The following is a 23,334-nucleotide window of genomic DNA, read 5'->3' as shown; positions in this document are numbered from 1 at the left end:
GCAGTTCTGCGGAAAAGGACCTAGGGGTGACAGTGGACGAGAACCTGGATATGAGTCAGCAGTGTGCCCTTGTTGCCAAGAAGGCCAATGGCATTTTGGGATGTATAAGTAGAGGCATAGCGAGCAGATCGAGGGACGTGATCGTTCCCCTCTATTCAACATTGGTGAGGCCTTATCTGGAGTACTGTGTCCAGTTTTGGGCCCCACACTACAAGAAGGATGTGGATAAATTGGAGAGAGTCCAGCGAAGGGCAACAAAAATGATTAGGGGTCTGGAACACATGAGTTATGAGGAGAGACTGAGGGAACTGGGATTGTTTAGCCTGCAGAAGAGAAGAATGAGGGGGGATTTGATAGCTGCTTTCAACTACCTGAAAGGGGGTTCCAAAGAGGATGGCTCTAGACTGTTCTCAATGGTAGCAGATGACAGAACGAGGAGTAATGGTCTCAAGTTGCAGTGGGGGAGGTTTAGATTGGATATTAGGAAAAACTTTTTCACTAAGAGGGTGGTGAAACACTGGAATGCGTTACCTAGGGAGGTGGTAGAATCTCCTTCCTTAGAGGTTTTTAAGGTCAGGCTTGACAAAGCCCTGGCTGGGATGATTTAACTGGGAATTGGTCCTGCTTCGAACAGGGGGTTGGACTAGATGACCTTCAGGGGTCCCTTCCAACCCTGATATTCTATGATTCTATGATTCAACCATGAAAGTCCAATACAACTCTGAGGCAGAGCATACTGGAGCATCTGTAGGGACATATCGTGAATAATTCAAGTTACTGTACAAGATAAATAACCTCTCCCTCTGCAAATACTATGGGTGCTCCACGTAACAAGACTCCCAAGCAGTACCTACATCATGGAGAGAATGCTGAGGAAGTGGATTCAGTATGGATCACAGGATGGCATCACCAAAAGTCATGTCAGCTCTGGAAGCAGGCATCAGAGCATAATGCTGGTAAAAAGTGTATGGCAAAAGACCAAGTGGCTGCCCTGAAAATGTCTGAAATAGGTAAATTTTTAAGGAGGGCTACAGAGATAGACTGAGTCCTAATGAAGTGAACAGTTACCCTCAGAGGGGATGAACCCATGAGGTTTCATAGGAGGACAAGATACATCCTGCAACCCTTCTGGACAGTCTTCGGGTGTAGATCGGATGCCCCCTCATTCATTCTACAATGGAGATGAAGAGTCTAGGGGAAGCCTGAAAGGGCCTAGTCCCATCAAGAAAGGCTAGCGCTCTTAACATACAGCGTATGGAGGCTTGCTTCTTCTCTCAAAGCAAGACTTGTCGGTAAAACACCAGTAGATGAACTTTCTGATTAATGTGGAACTCAGGGTACGTCTACACTACCCGCCACATTGGCAGGCAGCAATTGATCCAGCGGGGGTCGATTTATTGCATCTAGTTTAGATGCGATAAATTGACCCCCCAAGCGCTCTCCCGTCGACTCCTGTACTCCACCGCTGCGAGAGGTGCAGGCGGAGTCAATGGGGGAGTAGCAGCAGTTGACTCACTGCAGTGAAGACACCGCAGTGAGTAGGTCTAAGTACGTCGACTTCAGCTACGTTATTCACGTAGCTGAAGTTGCATAACTTAGATCAATCCAGTCCCCAGTGTAGACCAAGCCTCAGAAAAAACTTTAGAAAGGAAGCGAGGGTGTGTATTGCTTTAAGAATGTAGAACACCATGTACAATGGATCAGCCATCAAGACTCCAGGCTCTCGTACTCTTCTGGCTGAGGTACTGGCTACGAGGAATGAAGTCTTGAGGGACAAATGAAGAAAGGAACTCCCCCTTGGCTTAAATGAGGGTTTCCTTAGAGCACTGAGAACTAAGCTGAGGTCCCACTGTGGAGCTGGCTCTTTGACAGGACAGAAGTGGGGAGCAGACCTGCTCTATGACAGAGACTCATCAAGTAGCTATGCCTTGGAGGTGAAGCGCCAAGAGACTGGGGTGGTGACTGATCCTGACTCCTGGGTAAGGAGAGCTGGCATCAGGGGAAGGCAGAGAGGAGAATGCAGAGACATGCAAACCAGCTCTGGGATCCACACATCTCAGACAGGATGGCGCTACAAGGAGGAGTACTAGTTTCTCTTTTTTTCCTGTATGTTTTTGAACTCAAGCTGTAAAGGCATTGAGGGAAAAGCATATAGCAGGATGCGAGGCCAAGTCATTAGTAAGGTATTTCTCATTGAGTGGTAGCTGCACCCTCCCCTTGGGCAGAATCACCTGTGCTTCATATTGGATAGTGTCACAGAGATCCATCTCTGGATGACTCCTGGTAAGACATCTTCTGGGATACCTCATTGTTCAGCTCCCATTCATGGTCGATGCACAAATGTCTGCTAAGGGAATCTGCCACAGTGTTCTGTAGACTGGCAGACACATCGCTGAAGTGTGTATGCGATGTAATAAGCACCTGTTCCATAGTTTTATATAGATTTTGTGCATAAGAACAGTGATCTTGCTCCTCTTCGTCAATTGGCATAATACATTGCTGCCTTGTTGTCCAGCATTATCTGATTGGGTAGCCATTTTTGAAGAGTAGGAAGTACTGGCAAGTGTAAAAGTGCTCTGAGCGCCAGTATGTTGATATGGAGAATCACCTCCTGAGAAGTCAATTTGCCCTGAGCTGTGAGGCTCTGGGAATGTGCACTCCAACCTATCAGGGAGGTGTCTGTGGTGATAATTCTTGTAGGAGGCTATAGGAGTGGAACTTCCACATGCACATTTTGTGGGTTCTGCCACCAGTTTAGAAAATCAAGGACTTTCCAAGGTACGGACACCAGCTTGGATAGATTGTGTTTGTTTGGGATGTAGACAGCTCTCAACCAAGCCTGAAGACACCCAGAATCTAGTCTTGCTAATCTAGCGTGGGCCATATGGCCCAGAAGTTGTAGGCAAGCCCTTGCTATGGTTTGTGGGCTCTGCTGAATTGTCAAAACAAAGGTTGGATACTATGGTGAATCTCTCTTGGGTAAGTATGCAGAAGAAGAGTCCAGGGCAGTGGAATGGGCAAAGTGCAAAATGTGATACTGGTAGTGGTTCCTGCATGCCACAAAATGTATGAATTATTTGTGCGAGGGATGAATGGCAATGTGAAAAAAAGCATCCTGAAAGTTGAGGGGCGGGAAATCATGAATCTCCTGGATCCAGGCACGGAACTGTCATTGTTAGGGTCACCATTCTGAACTGTTGGGGACAGACAAATGTGTTTAAATTCTTGAGGTCCAAATTGTTCCCCACGCCCTATTTTTCTTTGGAATGAGGAAGAGGGACAGGGAGGGCAAGGAGCTGAACTGGATGGAATAGCCTACAGAAATCACCTTTAAGATCCATCTGTCTGAGGTGATGAACTTCCAGGAAGATTGGGGATTACCTCTCCCATTTCCTTAGAGGTGAGCGTGGAGGGTGAGGGAGAAGATAGGCATAATGTGGGATCTGGGGTAGGTAGCTCATGACCCTTTACCAATGGGTCAAAACAGACATTTTGAAGGTGTCACCAACTCAGAGGTTATTGTAGAAGAGGGCCCTTTCTTAGTAAATCTGGGCTTTACTCTGGAGGTGCGGGGGAGGGATGTCAACCTGTCTGGTGGGCTGACAGTAGACACGGCAAGACTGTTGAGTCATCTGGGAGTTACCGTATTTTCTTTTTGTCACAGGTGTATAGATGCCCAAAGATCATATCGTGTCACCCAGAAATCTTTGAGAAACTGATGAGACCCATCTGTGGCATCACAAACTTCGGCCCCTCAAAGGGAAGGTTCTTGACAGTATTTTGTACTTCTCAGGGAAGGCCAGGAGACTGCAGCCAGGAAGCTCAGTACATGACTACAGCAGTAGCCATGGAATGTGCAGCTGTGTTACTGGCATCAAGTGAGGCCTGGAGAGATGCCTTGGCAACTGTCTGGCCTTCTGTAGTGAGGGCCTAAAATTGCGTTACCACTCAAGAAAGAGATCTTGGAGTCATTATGGATAGCTCTCTGAAAACATCCAGTCAATGTGCAGCGGCAGTCAAAAAAGCAAACAGAATGTTGGGAATCATTAAAAAAGGGATAGATAATAAGACAGAAAATATCATATTGCTTCTATATAAATCCATGGTATGCCCACATCTTGAATACTGCGTGAAGATGTGGTCACCCCATCTCAAAAGAGATGCACTGGAATTGGAAAAGGGCAACAAAAATGATTAGGGGTGGTAAATGGCTGGCGTATGATAAGAGATTAATAAGACTGGGACTTTTCATCTTGGAAAAAGAGATGACTGGGAGGGAATATGATAGGGGTTTATAAAGTCATGACTGGTGTGGAGAAAGTAAATAAGGAAGTGTTATTTACTCCTTCTCATAACACAAGAAGTAGGGGTCACTGAATAAAATTAATAGGCAACAGATTTAAAATAAACAAACGGAAGTATTCACACAACACACAGTCAACCTGTTGAACTCCTTGCTAGAGGATGTTGTGAAGACCAAGACTATAACAGGGTTCCAAAAAGAACTAGATCAGTTCATGGAAGATAGTTCCAGTAATGGCTATTAACCAGGATGGGCAGCGATGGTGTCCCTAGCCTCTGTTTGCCAGAAGCTGGGAATAGGTGACAGGGGATGGATCACTTGATGGATTACCTGTTCTGTTCATTCCCTCTGGGGCACTTGGCACTAGCCACTGTTGGAAGATAGGATACTGGCCTAGATGGACCTTTGGTCTGACCCAGTATGGCTGTTCTTACGTTCTCTCTGATTCTGAGGCTTTCAACAGAAGATGAGAATTTTGAATCAACTTAAATCATTTTGCCATCAAGGCTTGATAATTGACTACTCTGAACTGAAAGGAGGCCAAGAAATAGCTCTTATGCCCCAGAATGTCCACTCATTTTAGCTCCTTGTCAGTGATGTTGCCTGTTTTTTTCATTAACTGCCCTGAGTGAACGAGACCCCAGTGTCAATGTTTATTGGGTCTTTCCACCAATCCAAGGAGTGTTTGACTTAGACAAACTTCTCTTGATGCCTGCCAAACATGTCTGTTTGGTCTGTAAGCCATGCTGAAGTACGTCTGCAGACACCTTATGTGGAGTCTGGCATGAGGTACTACAAATAAACCAACCACCATATGCCCCAGAAGTTGGAGGCAATGTCTGGCTGTTGAGGGATGGCTTGAACTATCTCCCTACGTGTGCACAGGTTGTAAAATCTGTGCTGCGGAAGGAGTGCCCTTGCTTGCCGTGAGTGGACGTCAGCCCTTATAAATTCCAAAATGTTGTACTGAGTTAAGGTCAATTTTTGTACACTGATTTGCAGGCTCAGGTTCGTGCACATGTCTGGCCTCTAGGACTTCTTCGAAGGAGAGGGACTCGAGGAGACAGTCATCCAGTTATGGGTATCCATTGTAGGGAGAGTGGTCACTTTGGATGAGCTATTACCAGCAGGAGAGTGAGTTTGTGTGTGTATGGGGGTGGGGGGGGGGGCGGAGGATGAGAAAACCTGGATTTGTGCTGGAAATGGCCCACCTTGATTATCATGCACATTGTGAGGAGAGTGGTCACTTTGGATAAGCTATTACCAGCAGGAGAGTGAGTTTGTGTGGGGGGGGGGGAGGGGCGGAGGGTGAGAAAACCTGGATTTGTGCTGGAAATGGCCCAACTTGATGATCACTTTAGATAAGCTATTACCAGCAGGAGAGTGGGGTGGGAGGAGGTATTGTTTCATGGTCTCTGTGTATATAATGTCTTCTGCAGTTTCCACAGTATGCATCCGATGAAGTGAGCTGTAGCTCACGAAAGCTCATGCTCAAATAAATTGGTTAGTCTCTAAGGTGCCACAAGTACTCCTTTTCTTTTTGCGAATACAGACTAACACGGCTGTTACTCTGAATCCAGGTATGGGTAGATCATGATATCCCCCAGCATGTAAATGAGCTCCCACTACAGATTGGACCTGGGAGAATACCCTGAGAGCTGACAAAAGGCAGTACTCTGTACTGGTAATGGTCTTGACTCAGAGTAAACCTAAAGAATAGTCTGTGGGATGGTAGGATCGATACATGGAAATACATGTCTTGGAGATTGGTTCTCGGCCCTCAATCTCTCTGTTCCAGAGATGGAATAATCATTGCTAATATGACCATCTTGAATTTTTGGGCCTTCACATATTTGTTCAGAGTCTTGAGGCTGAGTATGGGTCTCCAACCTTCCTTTTTCTTGGGGGATTAGGAAATATCAAGAGTAAAAACCTTTGCCACAGAGATGTAGAGGAAAGAGTTCTATGGCTCCTAAGCAGAGAAGGTGATCTATCTCCTGTTGCAACAGATTCTCATGAGAAGGGTCCCTGAAGAGGACAGGGGTGAAGTGGATCGAATACCCATTGGAGACAATTTCCAAGCCCCATCTGTTTGATGTTATATATTCACAGTTGTGGTGGAACAGGGCAAGGTGGCATCCAAAAGTATGCAAATGGTTGGGAAGTAGTAGCTGATATCGAAGGGGGTTGTCTCTCAGGGCCTTGACCAAGACATCAAATCTGATTATTTGAAGTGGCAGATTGCGATGCTGAAGACTGTGGCCCTGATGGTTTGCACCTCCGGAGTTTGGATTTCTTTCTCCGAGGATCATAGTAGCATTGTGGCAGGAACTGTGGTTTCATAGAATCATAGAATATCAGGGTTGGAAGGGACTTCAGGAGGTCATCTAGTCCAACCCCCTGCTCAAAGCAGGACCAATCCCCAACTAAATCATCCCAGCCAGGGCTTTGTCAAGCCTGACCTTAAAAACTTCTAAGGAAGGAGATTCCACCACCTCCCTAGGTAACGCATTCCAGTGTTTCACCGCCCTCCTAGTGAAAAAGTTTTTCCTAATATCCAACCTAAACCTCCCCCACTGCAACTTGAGACCATTACTCCTTGTTCTGTCATCAGCTACCACTGAGAATAGTCTAGAGCCATCCTCTTTGGAACCCCCTTTCAGCTAGTTGAAAGCAGCTATCAAATCCCCCCTCATTCTTCTCTTCCACAGACTAAACAATCTCAAGTTCCCTCAGCCTCTCCTCATAAGTCATGTGTTCCAGGCCCCTAATCATTTTTGTTGCCCTCCGCTGGACTCTCTCCAATTTTTCCACATCCTTCTTGTAGTGTGGGGCCCAAAACTGGACTCAGTACTCCAGATGAGGCCTCACCAATGTCATATAGAGGGGAACGATCACGTCCCTCCATCTGCTGGCAATGCCCCTACATATACATCCCAAAATGCCATTGGCCTTCTTGGCAACAAGGGCACACTGTTGATTCATATCCAGCTTCTCGTCCACTGTAACCCCTAGGTCCTTTTTTGCAGAACTGCTGCCCAGCCATTCGGTCCCTAGTCTGTAGCGGTGCATGGGATTCTTCCGCCCTAAGAGCAGGACTCTGCACTTGTCCTTGTTGAACCTCATCAGATTTCTTTTGGCCCAATCCTCTAATTTGCCTAGGTCCCTCTGTATCCTATCCCTACCCTCCAGCGTATCTACCTCTCCTCCCAGTTTAGTGTTATCTGCAAACTTGCTGAGGGTGCAATCCACACCATCCTCCAGATCATTAATGAAGATATTGAACAAAACCGGCCCCAGGACCGACCCTTGGGGCACTCCACTGGATACCGGCTGCAAACTAGACATGGAGCCATTGATCACTACCCATTGAGCCCGACAATCTAGCTAACTTTCTGTCCACCTTATAGGTTTATGCGGTCTGTGAGAAGACCAAGGACTAAATTTTCTCTTTTATCCCCGGTGACCAAAAAGTGGCTTTGGAGTCTTTTAGTGTATGGAGTGATGCACTGGTCTTCTCAACAAACAACTTTGAGCCCTCGAAGAGAAGGTCCTCTACACAGTTGTTTGCACCTCCTTCAGGAAGCTCAAGAGATACAACCAAAAAGCTCACCCCATCACAACCACTTTGAGATGGACTGGGCCACTACATCAGATGCATCAAGCGCTGTCTGGAGTGCTGTTTTGGCCACTAACTGCCCTTCATTGATAGTGGCTTGAAATTGCTCCCGTTGTGATTCTGGGAGATGGTCAATAAAAGTGTTAAATTTGGTATAGTTCATATTTTGCCGTCAGGGCCTGATAGTTTGCAATTCTGAACTGCAAAGTGGCAGATGAGTAGGCCTTCTGTCCAAATAGGTCAAGGCGCCTCCAATCCCTATCATAAGGGTTGGACTTGAAATGAGGTTGCCGGCCACAGGAATTCACTGCATCCACAACAATGGAATTGGGCAGAGGGTGGGAAAAAAGGAATTTCGTATCACTGGGAGGTACATAATATTTTTAATCGGCCATTCTGCATATCAGTGTGGCCAATGCTGCTGTTTGCCATACAAGTTTGATTGGATCCAAAAAACACCTCATTGGCGGGGGAGGGCTGTCCTGGAGGAGGAGGAGGATGTATGTAAAATGTCCAGAAGTTTATGGTGGGTGTCTTAGCTCCTCAAGAGGTATTTGCAAGGTATCTGCCACCACCTTTGTCAGATCTTGGAAGAGTTTGAAATTGCGTATCAGAGACAGTGGAAGTGGCATTATTGCCTTGTCTGGCGAACAGAAAGAGATCAGTGTATGGTGTAACCTTCTCTTCTAGTCGGCTCCTGCTCCTCCAGTATCTCCTCAGGAGGTTCTGAGGCTCTAGAGGCAATAGGTGAGGGGGAATGCCTCACAATCTCAGTGTGTAACACTAGATGCCCAGGAAGAATGGTGCTTAAAGGCTGCCATAGATCCCAACATGGCCATTCAGATGGTGGAAGAGGCCTGTGTGGTTGAGCCCATGGTTGGTCATACCACAGAAGTTGAGGTCCATACCAAGGGTATGACTGTGGACATCCGGGTTAGTACTGGAGGAAACGTAGTGAGAATAATGGGAGAAGACCTCCTCCTGGTCGCTGTCAGATTCTCCACTGGAAAACGGTGGAGCTGCATGACTCAGTGGCGATTCCTGGGCTTGACATGTGCCTGGTACTGGAGACCCAATACCAATTAAAGGAGACTCTGATACCATGAGGTCCTCAGATAACTTGAATTTCTGTGGTGCCATAGTAATCAGTACCATAAGGGGTTGTCTGTAATGAGTCAGCGGCACCGAGGGAGATGGTGACTTTGACTGCACCAAGCGGGCTGATGAGGGCTGCCTCACAGTTGTCAGTACCAAAGGGGTCCATACTAACGCTGTCTTCCAGGAGGCGGCGTGGTCTCCACTCCTGTCCCTGACTGGTGGTAACACTGCTTCGGTACCTGTGCCCATGGGATCCTTAGGCATACCAATAGTATCAACTGCACTGGATCCATGTGATCTGTGGATACCGTGCTTGGACGCCTTCAATACCGAAGAGATAGAATGTGCTGGAATCATAGAATCATAGAATATCAGGGTTGGAAGGGACCTCAGGAGGTCATCTAGTCCAACCCCCTGCTCAAAAGCAGGACCAATCCCCAATTAAATCATCCCACCCAGGGCTTTGTCAAGCCTGACCTTAAAAACTTCTAAGGAAGGAGATTCTACCACCTCTCTAGGCAACGCATTCCAGTGTTTCACCACCCTCCTAGTGAAAAAGTTTTTCCTAATATCCAACCTAAACCTCCTCTGGCTGGTTTGAGGATCACTAAGAGGGCTCAAAGCTCTCTTTTTGGAAGTCTTACGTGGAAAGTCTGAGGATTTCTTCCTATGCTCACTGGCCTTTGAGGTGAAAGGCTGTGGAGAAGACTCAATGCCTGGGAGACTCTGGGCACAAGTGAGACACAGGCCGAAGAGATCTCTCCATTAGGAGCAGCTTTAGTTTCAGTACCCTGTTTTTCCAGGATCTGGATTTCAGTTGCTGGCAGAAGTTACACCTCCCCAAGGCAACAGACACAGCGGGACTGCCTTTCTGTTACCAGAATGGACTCTTTGCAGAAATCCAGGTGAACGGGGCATGCTTCTTACTGGGGGCAATTCCCAGTATAGGTGAAAAAGGATAAAGGAAAAAACACCCTTTTTTATAATAAGGGAAGAGAAAAAACTAAAGGAAACTATAATACTAAGAGGAAAACCACTAACAACTAGTTAAGAACGAATTTCTAAAGTATCCGTGAATGGACTGTGAATCGCTCTGTCTCTAACCAGAGGAGGTTGAGAAGGAACTGAGGGTGGTTCACCTGTGCAGCTCTAATTAGCCTCAAGGCAGCCCATGGGGAGGGGAAAGTGCATGTGCAAGCCAAATGGACATTGCTACCAAAGATCTCTGATCAGAAACGCAGGGACGCACTTACACTTGCAGTGGAAACCCTACGGTGGAACACCCATTAGGACACTACTCGAAGAAGTGACTTTACACACAGTCTAATTGCTCTCAGCTCTAATATATTGATATGTAGACTCTTTTCCCTTGGTGACCAATGAGCTCTGACTAACAAGTTATTGTTTAAATGAGCACCTCATCCAAGTGTCGATGCAGGGGAGGCAAGTATTACTGGTGTCAGAGGGAAATTAAAAAGCATACCCTTCTTTACATTGTGAGCATTTGTTCATGCATTAATGATGTTAACCCCTGCTGTGGGATTACTAATTTGTGATGCATGCTGTTTAAACCTGATTTGTAATTTATTGCTAACTAGTGTTGAAGGTCCCTCATCTCCCACATCTGAAGACAAGCATATGGTGTCACTGCCATGGTACATGTCAACAGACCCAGCCACCAAGGTTGGGGGGGAGAGGGGGGAGAGAGAAATGGAGCTTTTACTTACTATAACTGGAAGTTTAGAGATATGTGGTCCCTATCTGAATTCCACACGTGGGGACACATGTGCCACGTACCCAAATCCAGAAAGTCTAACAAGTAGCGTTCTCTGGCCCACACATATGCAGTAGGTCTCCTTGTGCGCCCAATCGAGGGTATAAGACAGTGTGGGCCAATGCCTCTCCAGTTCCTCCTCTTACCATGAATTCAACAGGATTCTGAAGCAGAGGGGATGGAGGGCAGGTATTTGAAAACAGATAGTTCTTTGAGGTGTGTGGTCCCTATCAGATACAGTAAGTAAGCTCCATTTCTTCTTTGAGTGCTGGTCCTGGTGTATATTCCACACATGGATGACTGGAGGGGTGGGGGTGAAAGGAAGCTGGTAACAAAGATGCTTGCACTACTGCAGATTCCACCACTGCATCTGTAGCAGAGACCTGAATTAACCTGTAGCGTGTAGCAAATGTGTGGATGGGGCTCCTGGTGGCTGCCCTGCAAAGGTGTTGTATTGGAACCTCCAGCAGGGATGATGTAGAGGTGGTCTGGGTACTCGTGGAGTGAGCTGTGACACCTCTGGCAGGGGGTGGGGGAGAGGAGGTGTGTGCTAATCTGTAGCACTCTGTGATGCATCCCAAAACCCACACAGAGATCCTTTGAGAGGAAATAGCTTGACCACGTGATAAAACTGTTACTAACCTTTCATAACTGTTGTTCTTCAAGATGGGTCATTCATGTCCATTCCATGTTAGGTGTGTGTGCTCACCATATCACTGGTGCCGAAGTTTTTCCTCAGTGGTATCCATAGGGGACCGGCTCTGGTACTCTCTGGAGTGGCAAGCATACGCGCCCGTATAAGGGGCAGTGCCACCCCCCCGCCCTCAGTTCCTTCTTGCCGGAACTCCGACAGTGGGGAAAGAAGGTGGGTCATGGAATGGACATAAGCAACACATCTCAAAGAACAACAGTTACAAAAGGTAAGTAACCGTTTTTCCTTCTTCGAGTGATTGCTCATGCCCATTCCACGTTAGATGACTCCCTAACAGTACCATCGGAGGCGGGTAGAAGTTCATGGACATGTCGATTGCAACACAGCTCGGCCAAATCCAGCATCATAGAATATCAGGGTTGGAAGGGATCTCAGGAGGTCATCTAGTCCAACCCCCTGCTCAAAGCAGGACCAATCCCCAATTTTTGCCCCAGATCCCTAAATGGCCCCCTCAAGGATTGAACTCACAACCCTGGGTTTAGCAGGCCAATGCTCAAACCACTGAGCTATCCCTCCCACCCATCTCTGGCTTGCTGGGTTATGGTGTAGTGCTTGGTGAACGTGTGTAGTGAAGACCACATCGCAGCCCTGCAGATATCCTGGATAGGGACATGCGCCAGGAAGGCAGCTGAAGACGTCTGAGCCCTAGTGGAGTGAGCCTTCACTATCTGTGGAGGCTCCGCCCAAGCTAACTTGTAGCAGGTGGTGATCCAGGGTCCTCTCAAAAGGATTTCAAACTGGAAGGCCCTTCATTCTGTTGGCAGTCGCAATAGAGTTCAGTCAATATACGGAAGGGCTTGGTGTGCTCCAAGTAGAAAGCTAGGGTGCACCTAACATCTAGAGTACGCAGAAGTCTCTATTCATTGGTCTTGTGAGGTTTCGGATAGAACACTGGAAGGAAGATATCCTGGTTGACATGGAAGTGTTACACCACCTTTGGCAGGAAGGCAGGATGGGGCCACAGCTGCTCCTTGTCCTTGTAAAACACCATATACGGGGGCTCCAAAAGTTAGGGCTCTAATCCCGGAGACTTGCCTTGCCGACGTAATGGCTAGAAGGAATATGACCTTGTATGACAGATGTGAGAAAGAGCACGAGGCCAGAGGCTCAAAAGAGCGACTTGTAAACCTGTGAAGGACCAGATTAAGGTCCCATTGGGGAACAGGATCCTGGACCGGGGAGCGAGGGAAATGGGGGGGGGGCATCTTCTTGAGGCCCTTGAGGAACCTTATTTTATGGGAGAATACCAACCTTCCTTCAATGTGTGGGTGAAACGCAAAATGGCCGCCAAGTGCACCCTCATCAATGAGATAGCCACGCCCTGATGCTTTAGGTGCAGGAGGTAGTCCATAATGGCTTCTAAAGAAGCACCAATGGGGGAGATATTTCACTCCGAGGTCCAGTAAGAGAAGGGGGATAGCATGCTGGTGGATAGCATGCTAGATGCAGAAGTCCCATAGGTGAAGGGCTTCCTGACACAGGGCCGACGACCGGGCTCCCCCTTGTCCTAAATTCCTTCTAAGCTGCGTGGCAGTGCAGCAGCCTATTAAGCACCTCAGGGCTGCAGCAGGAAGAGATGCCTCGCCCCCAGCCCCAGACCTGGCATAGCCAGGGGAGAGGCGCCCCTCCCATGGCCCCAACCCAGCCTCTCCCACCCAGGTGAGATGCTGCTACGGTGAGAGAGAGCAAGAGAGAGCTGGAGGTGTCCCCGCTAGTCCCAGCGCAGCCTGCACCCCAAGCCCCTCATCCTCAGCCCCAGCCCAGACCCCTCACCCCCAGGTGAAACCCTCACCTTCACCCACCCCAACCCTCTGCCCCAGCCCTGCATCCACACCCTGAGCCCTCACCCCAACCCTCTGCCCCAGCCCTGAGCCCCCTCCCACACTCCAACCCCTCGGCCCCACCCCCACCATTTGAATTTTGTTATGTGCACCAATATGAAGGTTGCTCTGTCTCTAACCAGGGGAGGTTGAGAAGGAACTGAGGGTGGTTCACCTGTGCAGCTCTAATTAGCCTCAAGGCAGCCCGTGGGGAGAGGAGAGTGCATGTGCAAGCCAAATGGACATTGCTACCAAAGATCTCTGATCAGAATCGCAGGGTGCACATAACAAAATTCATTCCACACATGCGTGGGGAAAAAATTAGAAGGAACACTGTGAACTTGTCTGTTGACATAGAACATGGGGACCGTGTTGTCCGTCAGAACCTGCACCACCCTACCAGACAGATGGGGCAGGAACACCTTGCATACTCTTACGTTTACGTGAAGACAGAGCTCCTCCTGTGACCATAGCCCTTGAGCCTTGAGGGTATCAAGGTGTACTCCCCAGCCGAGAGGAGCCAAGCTGTGGTGAGCGGGTATGCGGTGACCTGGGCAATCAGATCTCACACGGCCGTGAACTTGGTTTGATATAGGAATGCTCTGGCTCGAGTAGAGTCGAGGACTGCTCTGATTAACTCTATCCTCTGAATGAGGACCAATATTGATTTTTGTTCATTTATCAACAGGCCCAGGTCGTGACAGGAGGCTTGCAGCACCTTGATATTGTGCCATACCTGCCTCTCAGAACCACCCTTGATTAGCCAGTCATCCAGGTAGGGATAGATCTGGACTCCTCGATGCCTGAGGTAGGCTGCAACCACCACCATGCACTTTGTAAACATCTTCGGTGCTGTTGCCAGGTCAAACGGGAGCGCTGCAAATTGGTAATGCATTTTCCTGACCACAAACAGCAGAAATCTCTTATGTCCAGGGAATATTGATATGTGGAAGTACGTCCTTTAAGTCGAGGGTGGCATGCCAGTCTCCAGGGAGGGGATAGTGGAGACCAGGGAGACCATGTGGAACTTCAACTTCTTGAAATATCTGTTGAGGTCTCGCAGGTCCAGGATGGGGCGTAGGCCCCCTTTGGCCCTTGGAATGAGAAAGTTCCCTCTTCACTTCACGGGAACTTCCTCCATGGCTCCCAGGCACAGAAGGGCTTGCACCTCCTGGGCAAGTAGTTGCTCACAAGACGGGACCCTCATGAGGGACGGGGAAAGGGGGTGGGAAGGTGGGATAGAACGGGAGGTTATAACCCACTGCCACCGTATTGGGGACCTAACGGTGGGTGGTTATGGTGGTCCAAGCAACAAACAGTGGGAAAATAAGGGACAAGACATATCCTGGTCATGATTGTAGACTGGGAGATTGCCCTCGATCATCCCTTCAAAATAACTGCGTGTTTTTAGGAGGGGCACCAGTCGCGCCCAAATGTGCTCCTGCTGCTGCCATCTGACCTCAGTGGCGTCGATAGCCCTTGTGTCTCTTGGTTCTACTCTGGTCTGGCTCGGGAAGCGGCGGGCTGCAGGGACACACTGACCGCTGTTTCCCGCAGCTCCCATTGGCCAGGAATGTCAAACCGCGGCCACTGGGAGCTGTGGGGGGCCGTGCCTGCGGACAATCAACATCAGCAACATGTCTTGCGGTCCGCAATCAGCTTACCCTGATGGGCCACATGCAGTCTGCGAGCCGCAGATTGCCCACCACTGCTCTAGAGTCTTTCAGGACATGTAACTTGCTGTCCATCTGTTCAGCAAACAGGGCTAAGCCCTCAAAGATAGACTGCTGGACTTCCGCCAAGAAGCCAGATGATTGCAGCCATGATGCCCATATCATTGAGACCACCGACGTCATGACTCTGGCTGTTGAATCCACCGCCTCTGAGGCGGCCTGGAGGGAGGCCCTCACAATCGCTCTGCCCTCTCCAGCACTGTATTGAATTCCTGCTTCATGTCCTGCGGGAGCGAGTCAGCATATTTTGCTGTGTATTGCCACAAATTAAAATGGTATCTGCTGAGCAAGGCTTGGTGATTAGCTATCTGCAGCTGTAGACTTGCTGTGAAATAAACTTTCCCGACGTACAGATTGAGCCACTTGGCGTCTTTATTCTTAGGGGTCGAGTTGAAGTGATCGTGTCTGTCGTGTTTGTTGGCAGCTGTGAACACTAGTGCCCCAGGAGAGGGGTGTGTATACAAGTACTTGAACCCCTTTGGAGGAAAGTAGTACTAACGCTCTGCCCTTTTGGACAAGGTGACAAGGATGACGGGGTCTGCCACAGGGCCTTTACAATTTTGACAATCCCACCGTGGACTGGCACAGCCACCTTTGCTGGTGGTGCTACGACCAGCACGTCAAATAGGGAGTCCGCTGGTTTGGACATCTCCTCTGCTTTTAGCCCCAGGTTTGCCACGACCCATGTAAGCAGCTCCTGGTGGGCTTTTACGTCATCCTGGGGCACCGTTTGCGATGGGTCTGCAACTGCCTCATCCTGAGGAGGAGGCCAGCCCCGAGGGAGGGACAGGCTGTGCGTCCTGTGTCTGAGGCACCACCTGCCCTGAAGGGTGTTGGTCCTGGGCCCCTTGACTCGACCTGATCTGCGAGCCTGTGGGGGAGCCGCTATTGCTGGAGGTCCTTCCAATGCCCCCGAGACTGAGTGAAGAGTCTGAGGTCCTCCAGCTTGTGGACAAGGCCACGGGTTATACCCTGCCAGGGCCCTGGCCATTGACCTTGTGGCCACGCACCTGTAGGCTGGCCTGCTGGCTGCACCGGTGTTGGTAGGTCCATGCAACTTTTCACTCTCTGAGCTTGAGGAGGAATACTTTTCTTCTGATAATCATGTTGGCGCCACCATAGGGTAGGCCTCCCTCCTGTATCCAGTGGCCTCTCGCTTGCCATTTGGGGAGGGGTACCAGGAGCCCGCCGAACCATGCTGTGCTTCCGGCAATGGTTGGTGATATGTAGCGGCCCGGTAACAGTCTGAGGAGTGATGCCACCTGTGGCGGGCACGGTGCACAGTCTCTGGTGATTGGGAGAGCAGGGACCGTCCATAACACCACGGCAACTGGTATCAGGGCTTGTGAAAGCGCCGAGGGGCCTCTGGTGACTGTCTCCGGGGCTCTGTGATACGCACCTGTGGCCTGGTACCACAGGTTCAGCAACTGTGTGTTGTGACCCCGGTGATCGGTACCCGAAGTTTGGCGATCAATGCCCATAACTCGTCTGGTCTCGGATCTGTGGTCTGGGATGCAGTTCTGGAGATTGTTGGCACAGTCCCGGGGACCTTCAGGATGACTTGTGAAGGGGTGCCATTGATGGCTTTCCCCTTGAAGCGGGTGGGAGGGCAGGGTTCCTGGGTCTCTCATCCCATGGAGTTGGCAGTACCACGAGAGAGAATCTCTCTTATTGCCTGCAAGGCTTCTGGGGTGGATGGCACTGTAAGGTACCACATGCCTGCAGCACCTTCAGGAGTGGGGGCCAGCTCATGGAGCAGGTTGGGCCCTGTTGGCGAGGTTGCCACCTGGCTGGGCTCTTTGTCCTGTCCTTGATCTTACAGGTGCCTGGGGAGCTCCCCCTTTCCGCGTGCTTCCTATGTCTTTTGGCTGGTACCGGCGATGCAGAGCGATGCCGAGATGAACTCGGTGCTGGTGCGCTTCTTGTCAATGCCGACGTATTCGGTAACCGAGTCTGAATATGCCAGCTCTGAGGCCAGTGCCAGCGCGGACTCCATGAGGAGCGCATGAGGTCTGAAGTCTCTCTCCCTCTTGGTCCAGGGCTTGAATCCCGTACAAACGTAGCACTTTTCGCGGATATGAGACTCACCCAGACACTTCAAACAGCTTAGGTGCTTATTGGCATGGGCTTCTTACAGCAAACGCATGGATTAAAGCCCGGGGAACATGGCATGCCCCCTCCCTGGGCTAAGTCCCTCAGGGGACTATTTGCTAAGACCTATGAAGAACTGAAAACTTACTACTAACAACTATTTACACAAAAGTTCAAAGAAACACTGCAGAGCAACCAGAGCTGGCGGTAAGTAGTAACTGGGGTGAGGTGGGGTGGGGGGGCCAGCAGCACCCGTCAGGGTTCCTTCCCCACTCTGAATTCTAGGGTACAGATGTGGGGACCTGCATGCAAGACCCCCTAAGCTTATTCTTACCAGCTTAGGTTAAAAACTTCCCCAAGATACAAACTTTGCCTTGTCCTTGAACAGTATGCTGCCACCACCACCAAGCATTTTAAATAAAGAACAAGGAAAGAGACCACTTGGAGACGTCTTCCCCCAAAATATCCCCCCCCAGCCCTACACACACTCTTTCCTGGGGAGGCTTGAGAATAATATCCTAACCAATTGGTTCCAAAATCATCAAAGACCCAAACCCCTGGATCTTGGAACAATGGAAAAATCAGTCAGGTTCTTAAAAGAAGGATTTTGTTTAGAAAAAAAAAAAAGAAAGGTAAAAATCATCTCTGTAAAATCAGGATGGAAAATACTTTACAGGGTATTCAGATTCAAAACACAGAGGATCCCCCTCTGGGCAAAACCTTGAAGTTACAGAAAACAGGAATAAAACTCCCTCTTAACACAGGGGAAATTCACATAAAACAAAAGATAAACTAATCCGCCTTGCCTGGCTTACCTACACTAGTTGCAATATTGGAGACTTGGATTAGGATGGGTTGGAGAAGATGGATTTCTGTCTGGCCTCTCTCAGTCCCAAGAGAGAACAACCACGTAAACAAAGAGCACAAAACAAAAGCCTTCCCTCCCACCCCAAGATTTGAAAGTATCTTGTCCCCTTATTGGTCCTTTGGGTCAAGTGCCAGCCAGATTAGCTGAGCTTCTTAACCCTTTACAGGTAACAGAATGTTGCCTCTGGCCAGGAGGGATTTTATAGCACTGTATACAGAAAGGTGGTTACCCTTCCCTTTATATTTATGACAGCCCCTTATACCGGCACATATGCATGCCACTCTAGAGGACACCAGAGCCGGTCCCCTACAGATACCACTGAGGAAAAGCTTCCGGCACCGGTGCATGTGGCGACCATGTACATCTAACATCGAATGGACATGAGCAATCACTCAAAGAACTTTCTGCTATGGCAATAAAAAGTCTTGATAATGTCCTGATTGGTTTGGTAGTTTACAGGTCGAACACCAGGGCATGCTGGACATCAAAGGAGCTAAGTCTCTTATCTTTGGCAGAAGTGTGGAGTTTGGGGGGGGAAAAAAAAAAAAAAAAAGACAGGTAAGTAGATACTTTGGTTGTGGAAGAGAGGATGCAGGATTCCCACTCAGGCCATGCAGTGGTAAGAAGGAACTGGAGAGGCATCAGCCCTCACTGTCTCTTATGCCCAGGAGTGAAAGTAAATTAGAGGATTTACCGGAGTCCTGAGCAGAGGGCGTGGCCTCAACCAGAAGAGGCGTGGCCTTAAATCCCCAGGCCCTTTAAATCTTGATTTAAAGGGCCAGGCCTCCAGCTGCGGTAGTGGCGTCTGGGAGCCCAGGGCCCTTTAAATCACCCCCGAGCTACCAGCTGCAGAGGCGGCTGGGAGCCCTGGGTCTCAGGGTTGATTTAAAGGGCCCAGGGCTCCAGCTGCCGCTACCACAGCGGAGCCCCGGGCCCTTTAAATCACTCAGGAGCCCTAGGGGCTCCTGGCTGCCACTGCTACCCCGGGGTTCTGACAGAGCTTTAAAGGGCCTGCAGCTCAGCTGTGGTAGCAGCTGCCGGAGCCCCAAGCCCTTTAAATCCCCACCTGAGCCCTGCTGCCCTAGCTCTGGGGTAGCGGTGGCCAGGCTCCATTGGGGATTTAAAGGGCCCCGGGGCTCCAGCAGCTGCTACCGCCCCGGCCCTTTAAATGCTCGCCAGAGCCCCACTGCCGCTACCCCAAAGCTCGGGCAGTGGGGCTCAGGCAGGGATTTAAAGGGCCCCGGAGCGCCAGCTGCCGCTACTGCTCCGGGGCCCTTTAAATCCCCGCCAGAGCCCCGCCGCCGCTACCCCAGGGCTTCGGCAGTAGGGCTCAGGCCGGGATTTAAAGGGCTCCGGGCAGGGGTTGCAGCGGCTGGAGCTCCAGGGCCCTTTAAATCCCCGCCGCAGCCCCGCCACCGCTACCCCAGGGCTTTAAATTGCCCTCTCGGAAAGCCGATCCTGGTACGGCGCACCGGCTCTTACTAGTACGCCATACTGGGGCATACCGGCTTACTTTCACCTCTGCTTATGCCCTCAGTCGGAAGCACAAGGAAATCCATTGCACATGTGCAGGCCAACAAACGCTGTTAGCATTTCCAGACTTGGGTGCATGGCTCACATGCGTACCCACGTGTGGAATACACATAGGGACCAGCATTCAAAGAACTGGTTGTTATGGGAATTAGGGAAGGAGCTATATAGCCATTTTTACTTCTAAATCTCTCCTCTGTTTAAGAAAAAGAAATCTAACACATATATGACAGACACTATTGTATACAATCTTGAGGTGGTGGCAGCAAGTAAGCAGCATTCACAGAAAACATCAGTATTTCTTGACTGAAATTGTGGTTTGTCAGAATGGAAAGGATGATACCTCAGGCATTTGCTTGAATAATTATTATTGTACTGAGGAAGGAAGCTGCAGTAAGGACCCAGACCGCTGTCTACAGTTCACTCCAACAGGAGTAGGTCTTGAACGAGAGGGAAAGGCAGCCCATAAACTCCAATGCAGCGCAGAAAGAAGGCATGAAGATAAGGGTATAAGAGATGCTGAGAGACATACCCTGACCAGTGTTATTACAAACAAGTCCTTTCTCTTGGATACTTACAAGGCTGGGAAACAGCCGTGATGTACTGTGGTGAGAAGAGGAGGTATCGTCCAGGGGAGCAGAAGGAGGGGCTCAGAGCAGTTCGACACAACATTGTGAGATGTTTGGGAGGATCAAGGATATCTGCAAGTTAAGGAAAAAAGTCTCATCAATCTCAGTGAACTTGCCTCCCTATTCCCACTACTAAAGTACACACCAATCCTGCAAGATACCCAGCAGTACACACCCTTCTCAAAATCCTCTGTGGCATTAGGCATGTACCAGACTTCACTTCCTCCAAGAGCACTCAATTGCCAGCTGCACTCACAGCAGGCCTTCTGTGGCACGCACAGACCACCATGCATCCTGCTACGCAAAATTTTCACTCCATACACGTTTTGTGATCGTACCGGCATCTATAGTTATATTTAAAGCATTTATCTTGCCACATGTCTTGTAAAGGTGACAAGATGCCTACCAGTGAGGAAGCAACAGCTGCCTAAATCTCAACAGAATGATATTACTCCAGACTTTCTTCTGTGCCCACCTCCTGCTGGACCACCGCACTGCCAGATGCAGAGCCCCAATATGCAGAGTTTAAACAGTGTGTGATCCATGTGTCTTATATTTAAATTACATACACACAGATTGCAAAATCAAATACTCAAAAGTTAGGAAATGCCAGAACTAAGTTTGCTTGTGCAACCTTAATGCATACATACAGAGGGCTGAATTACGATATAGTTTTCACTTACATGATTACATGCTGTTTTTTCTCATGGGCCCCTATCTCGTTCAGTGGACAGAACAGACTACGCTCACTTAATGACCAGCTCTTCAATAGTTTTCTCTTTGTTGTTCAGTGTGTGGTCATATGCCTTATTCACTGCACACTACTTGAACCCAAGACCGAATTATTAATTTCCTAATGGACTTTTCTGTAATGCTGATCATTATAGTATCTGAGTAGTTCACAAACACTCTGTGATGTGAAAGGGTATTATCCCCATTTTACAGGTGGGAAACGGAGACACAAAACAATTAAAGGTCAAAAGAGTCCACTAATTTTGGATGCCCAATTTGAGATGCCTAGAACCTAATTTTTCCAGAGTACTTAGCATTATATGGCTCTTTATATGTTCAAATCGTAGCTTCCATCAACTTCAGTTACAGCTGTGAATGCTCAGCACTTCTGTGGATCAGACCCCAGGAACTCAAGTCAGGCATCCAGAAAATGAGAATACAATTAGTGATCACTTGTGAAAAGTTTGGTTTAAGAGACTTCCCCACATCACACAGAAACTGTGGCAGAGGCGAGGCAGTATGGAAAGAAGGAGGGAGAATACAAATTCAAAAGGAACAGAGGAAGCCAAGAGCAGGGGGTAGGAGGAGGAAAGACATTTGAAGGGAAAAGAATAGTCAAAAGAACTTAAATCTATATCAAGGCAAACACAAGAGACTCAGGTATCTGGGCCAGGATCACAAAAAGTTCTGTCCATCAAAGATAAAAGCTCATCTGTGAAGGGGACAGATTTTTAGGGGCTAGTTGAAGGCTGCAGAATGGACATGATTTAAGAACCAACTCAAACCTCACCATTTTCCATACCAAGTGCAAAGCACATTTCTTCATCTTCCCTTCAATAACAGATATGGTACAGCAAGCCAATTTTTTTTAAACTTCATTTATTTTTCCCCTTGAGGAGAAAGAGGAAGGAAGGAGAAAACATGTCACATATGCTAGATACGTTGCTTAATACATTTCTGGAAGACATTAATATTAAAGTTCATGAGGGTGATATAAGAACCTGCATAGACTAGATTAATTGGACTAGTAGCTACAAACTAAACTATAAAGAAATTTTCCACTAAATATTGGAAACCCCAATTTAAAAGAAGGCATGGTGAGGCAGGGGAGGGGGGGAGGAGAGAGGAGAGAAGTCACCCTTGTATTATTATTTTTCCAGATAGAATATGTTACCCAGTGTTGAGAGATCATATCTATCCATGGTTCTTTTATGGCCCACATCACCAGAGTATGTGAGCATCTCAATCTTTCAACACATTTATCCTCTCAACACCCCTAAGGTAGGGAAGTACTATTATCCCCCATTTTACAGATAGGGAACAAAAGGACTAAAAGTGACTTCCCTAACATCACACATGGAGCCTGTGGTGGAACAAGGAAATGAACCCAGGTCTCCCAATTCCTAAGCTACCACCTTTACCACTAGACCATCTATACCACAGACAATGGGACAATGAAGCAGAGTCAGTGCTTCCCTGGGGATTTAACTTGGCTTTTCCTCACGTATTGAGAGCCTTAATCTTACCGTTGCAGTCTTTTTTTGTATTTAGTTTCCTTACAGTTTAAGTTTAAAAAATAAAAACAAAAGCATTTAAATGCATATATTTTTTAAGGTTTCAGAGTAACAGCCGTGTTAGTCTGTATTCGCAAAAAGAAAAGGAGTACTTGTGGCACCTTAGAGACTAACCCATTTATTTGAGCATAAGCTTTCGTGAGCTACACGTTTCCTCAGTATGCATCCGATGAAGTGAGCTGTAGCTCACGAAAGCTTATGCTCAAATAAATGGGTTAGTCTCTAAGGTGCCACAAGTACTCCTTTATATTTTTTAAAAGCACTTGCATTTCTTTCAATGCTGAAACAGGACATTACACTAAAAGCCTCCCACCCACAAAATAATCCTTTCCTTAAGAGATTCTGTGCTAAGACAAAGATGAGAAAATTCAGCCCCAAAAACATAGTTGTATAAATACAGCTATGATTCACATCAAGTGGGGGCTCAGAATAAAGCATGGTCTTGCCCACAGCTAGTGAATAAATTCACTCGGGCTTTATAATGGTTTACAAGGGCCAGATGTGAACAACATAGAATATAAAATGTATCCCAGGATGTCAGGAATCCATTCCAGCAAGAAGTTGGACCAGAGAAATCGGCATCCAAAGGCATCAGGGATCCCTATAAGAGGAACAAAAACCTACCTTTTCTTTCAGTAAGAGAATAAATATAGTACACACTTCTATAGTGCTTTTAATCCGAGTATCTCAAATATGAAATGCAATTCTTTTGCAAAGGAAGTGACTTGCCCAGGTCACCCAGCCAATCTGCAGCAGAGTTTGGAATAGACCCTCAGAGCCCTGCTCTAAACTATCCTGCAACCTGCATAGGACAGACTTTGTTGAAGGGGTAAACTATGTTATTGGCAGGC

General features: G+C 48.3%; 1 protein-coding gene across 4 annotated transcripts in view; it reads right to left on the bottom strand.

The window, feature by feature from the left end:
• The window catches only part of ALDH18A1 (aldehyde dehydrogenase 18 family member A1), a 124,384-nt gene that overhangs the window by 82,597 nt on the left and 18,453 nt on the right, over positions 1–23,334 (bottom strand). For all 4 annotated transcript variants that reach the window (XM_077823400.1, XM_077823399.1, XM_077823402.1 and 1 more), the window contains exon 2: positions 20,127–20,249. In XM_077823400.1, the coding sequence (XP_077679526.1) occupies positions 20,127–20,220 (94 nt within the window). In that variant the 5' untranslated portion in view covers positions 20,221–20,249. The remainder of the gene's footprint in view (positions 1–20,126; positions 20,250–23,334) is intronic.

Source organism: Eretmochelys imbricata, chromosome 7, assembly GCF_965152235.1.
Source record: "Eretmochelys imbricata isolate rEreImb1 chromosome 7, rEreImb1.hap1, whole genome shotgun sequence".
Classification (NCBI taxonomy): domain Eukaryota; kingdom Metazoa; phylum Chordata; order Testudines; family Cheloniidae; genus Eretmochelys; species Eretmochelys imbricata.
The sequence above is the reverse complement of the archived record's forward strand: the minus strand, read 5'-3'. Positions and strand labels throughout refer to the sequence as shown.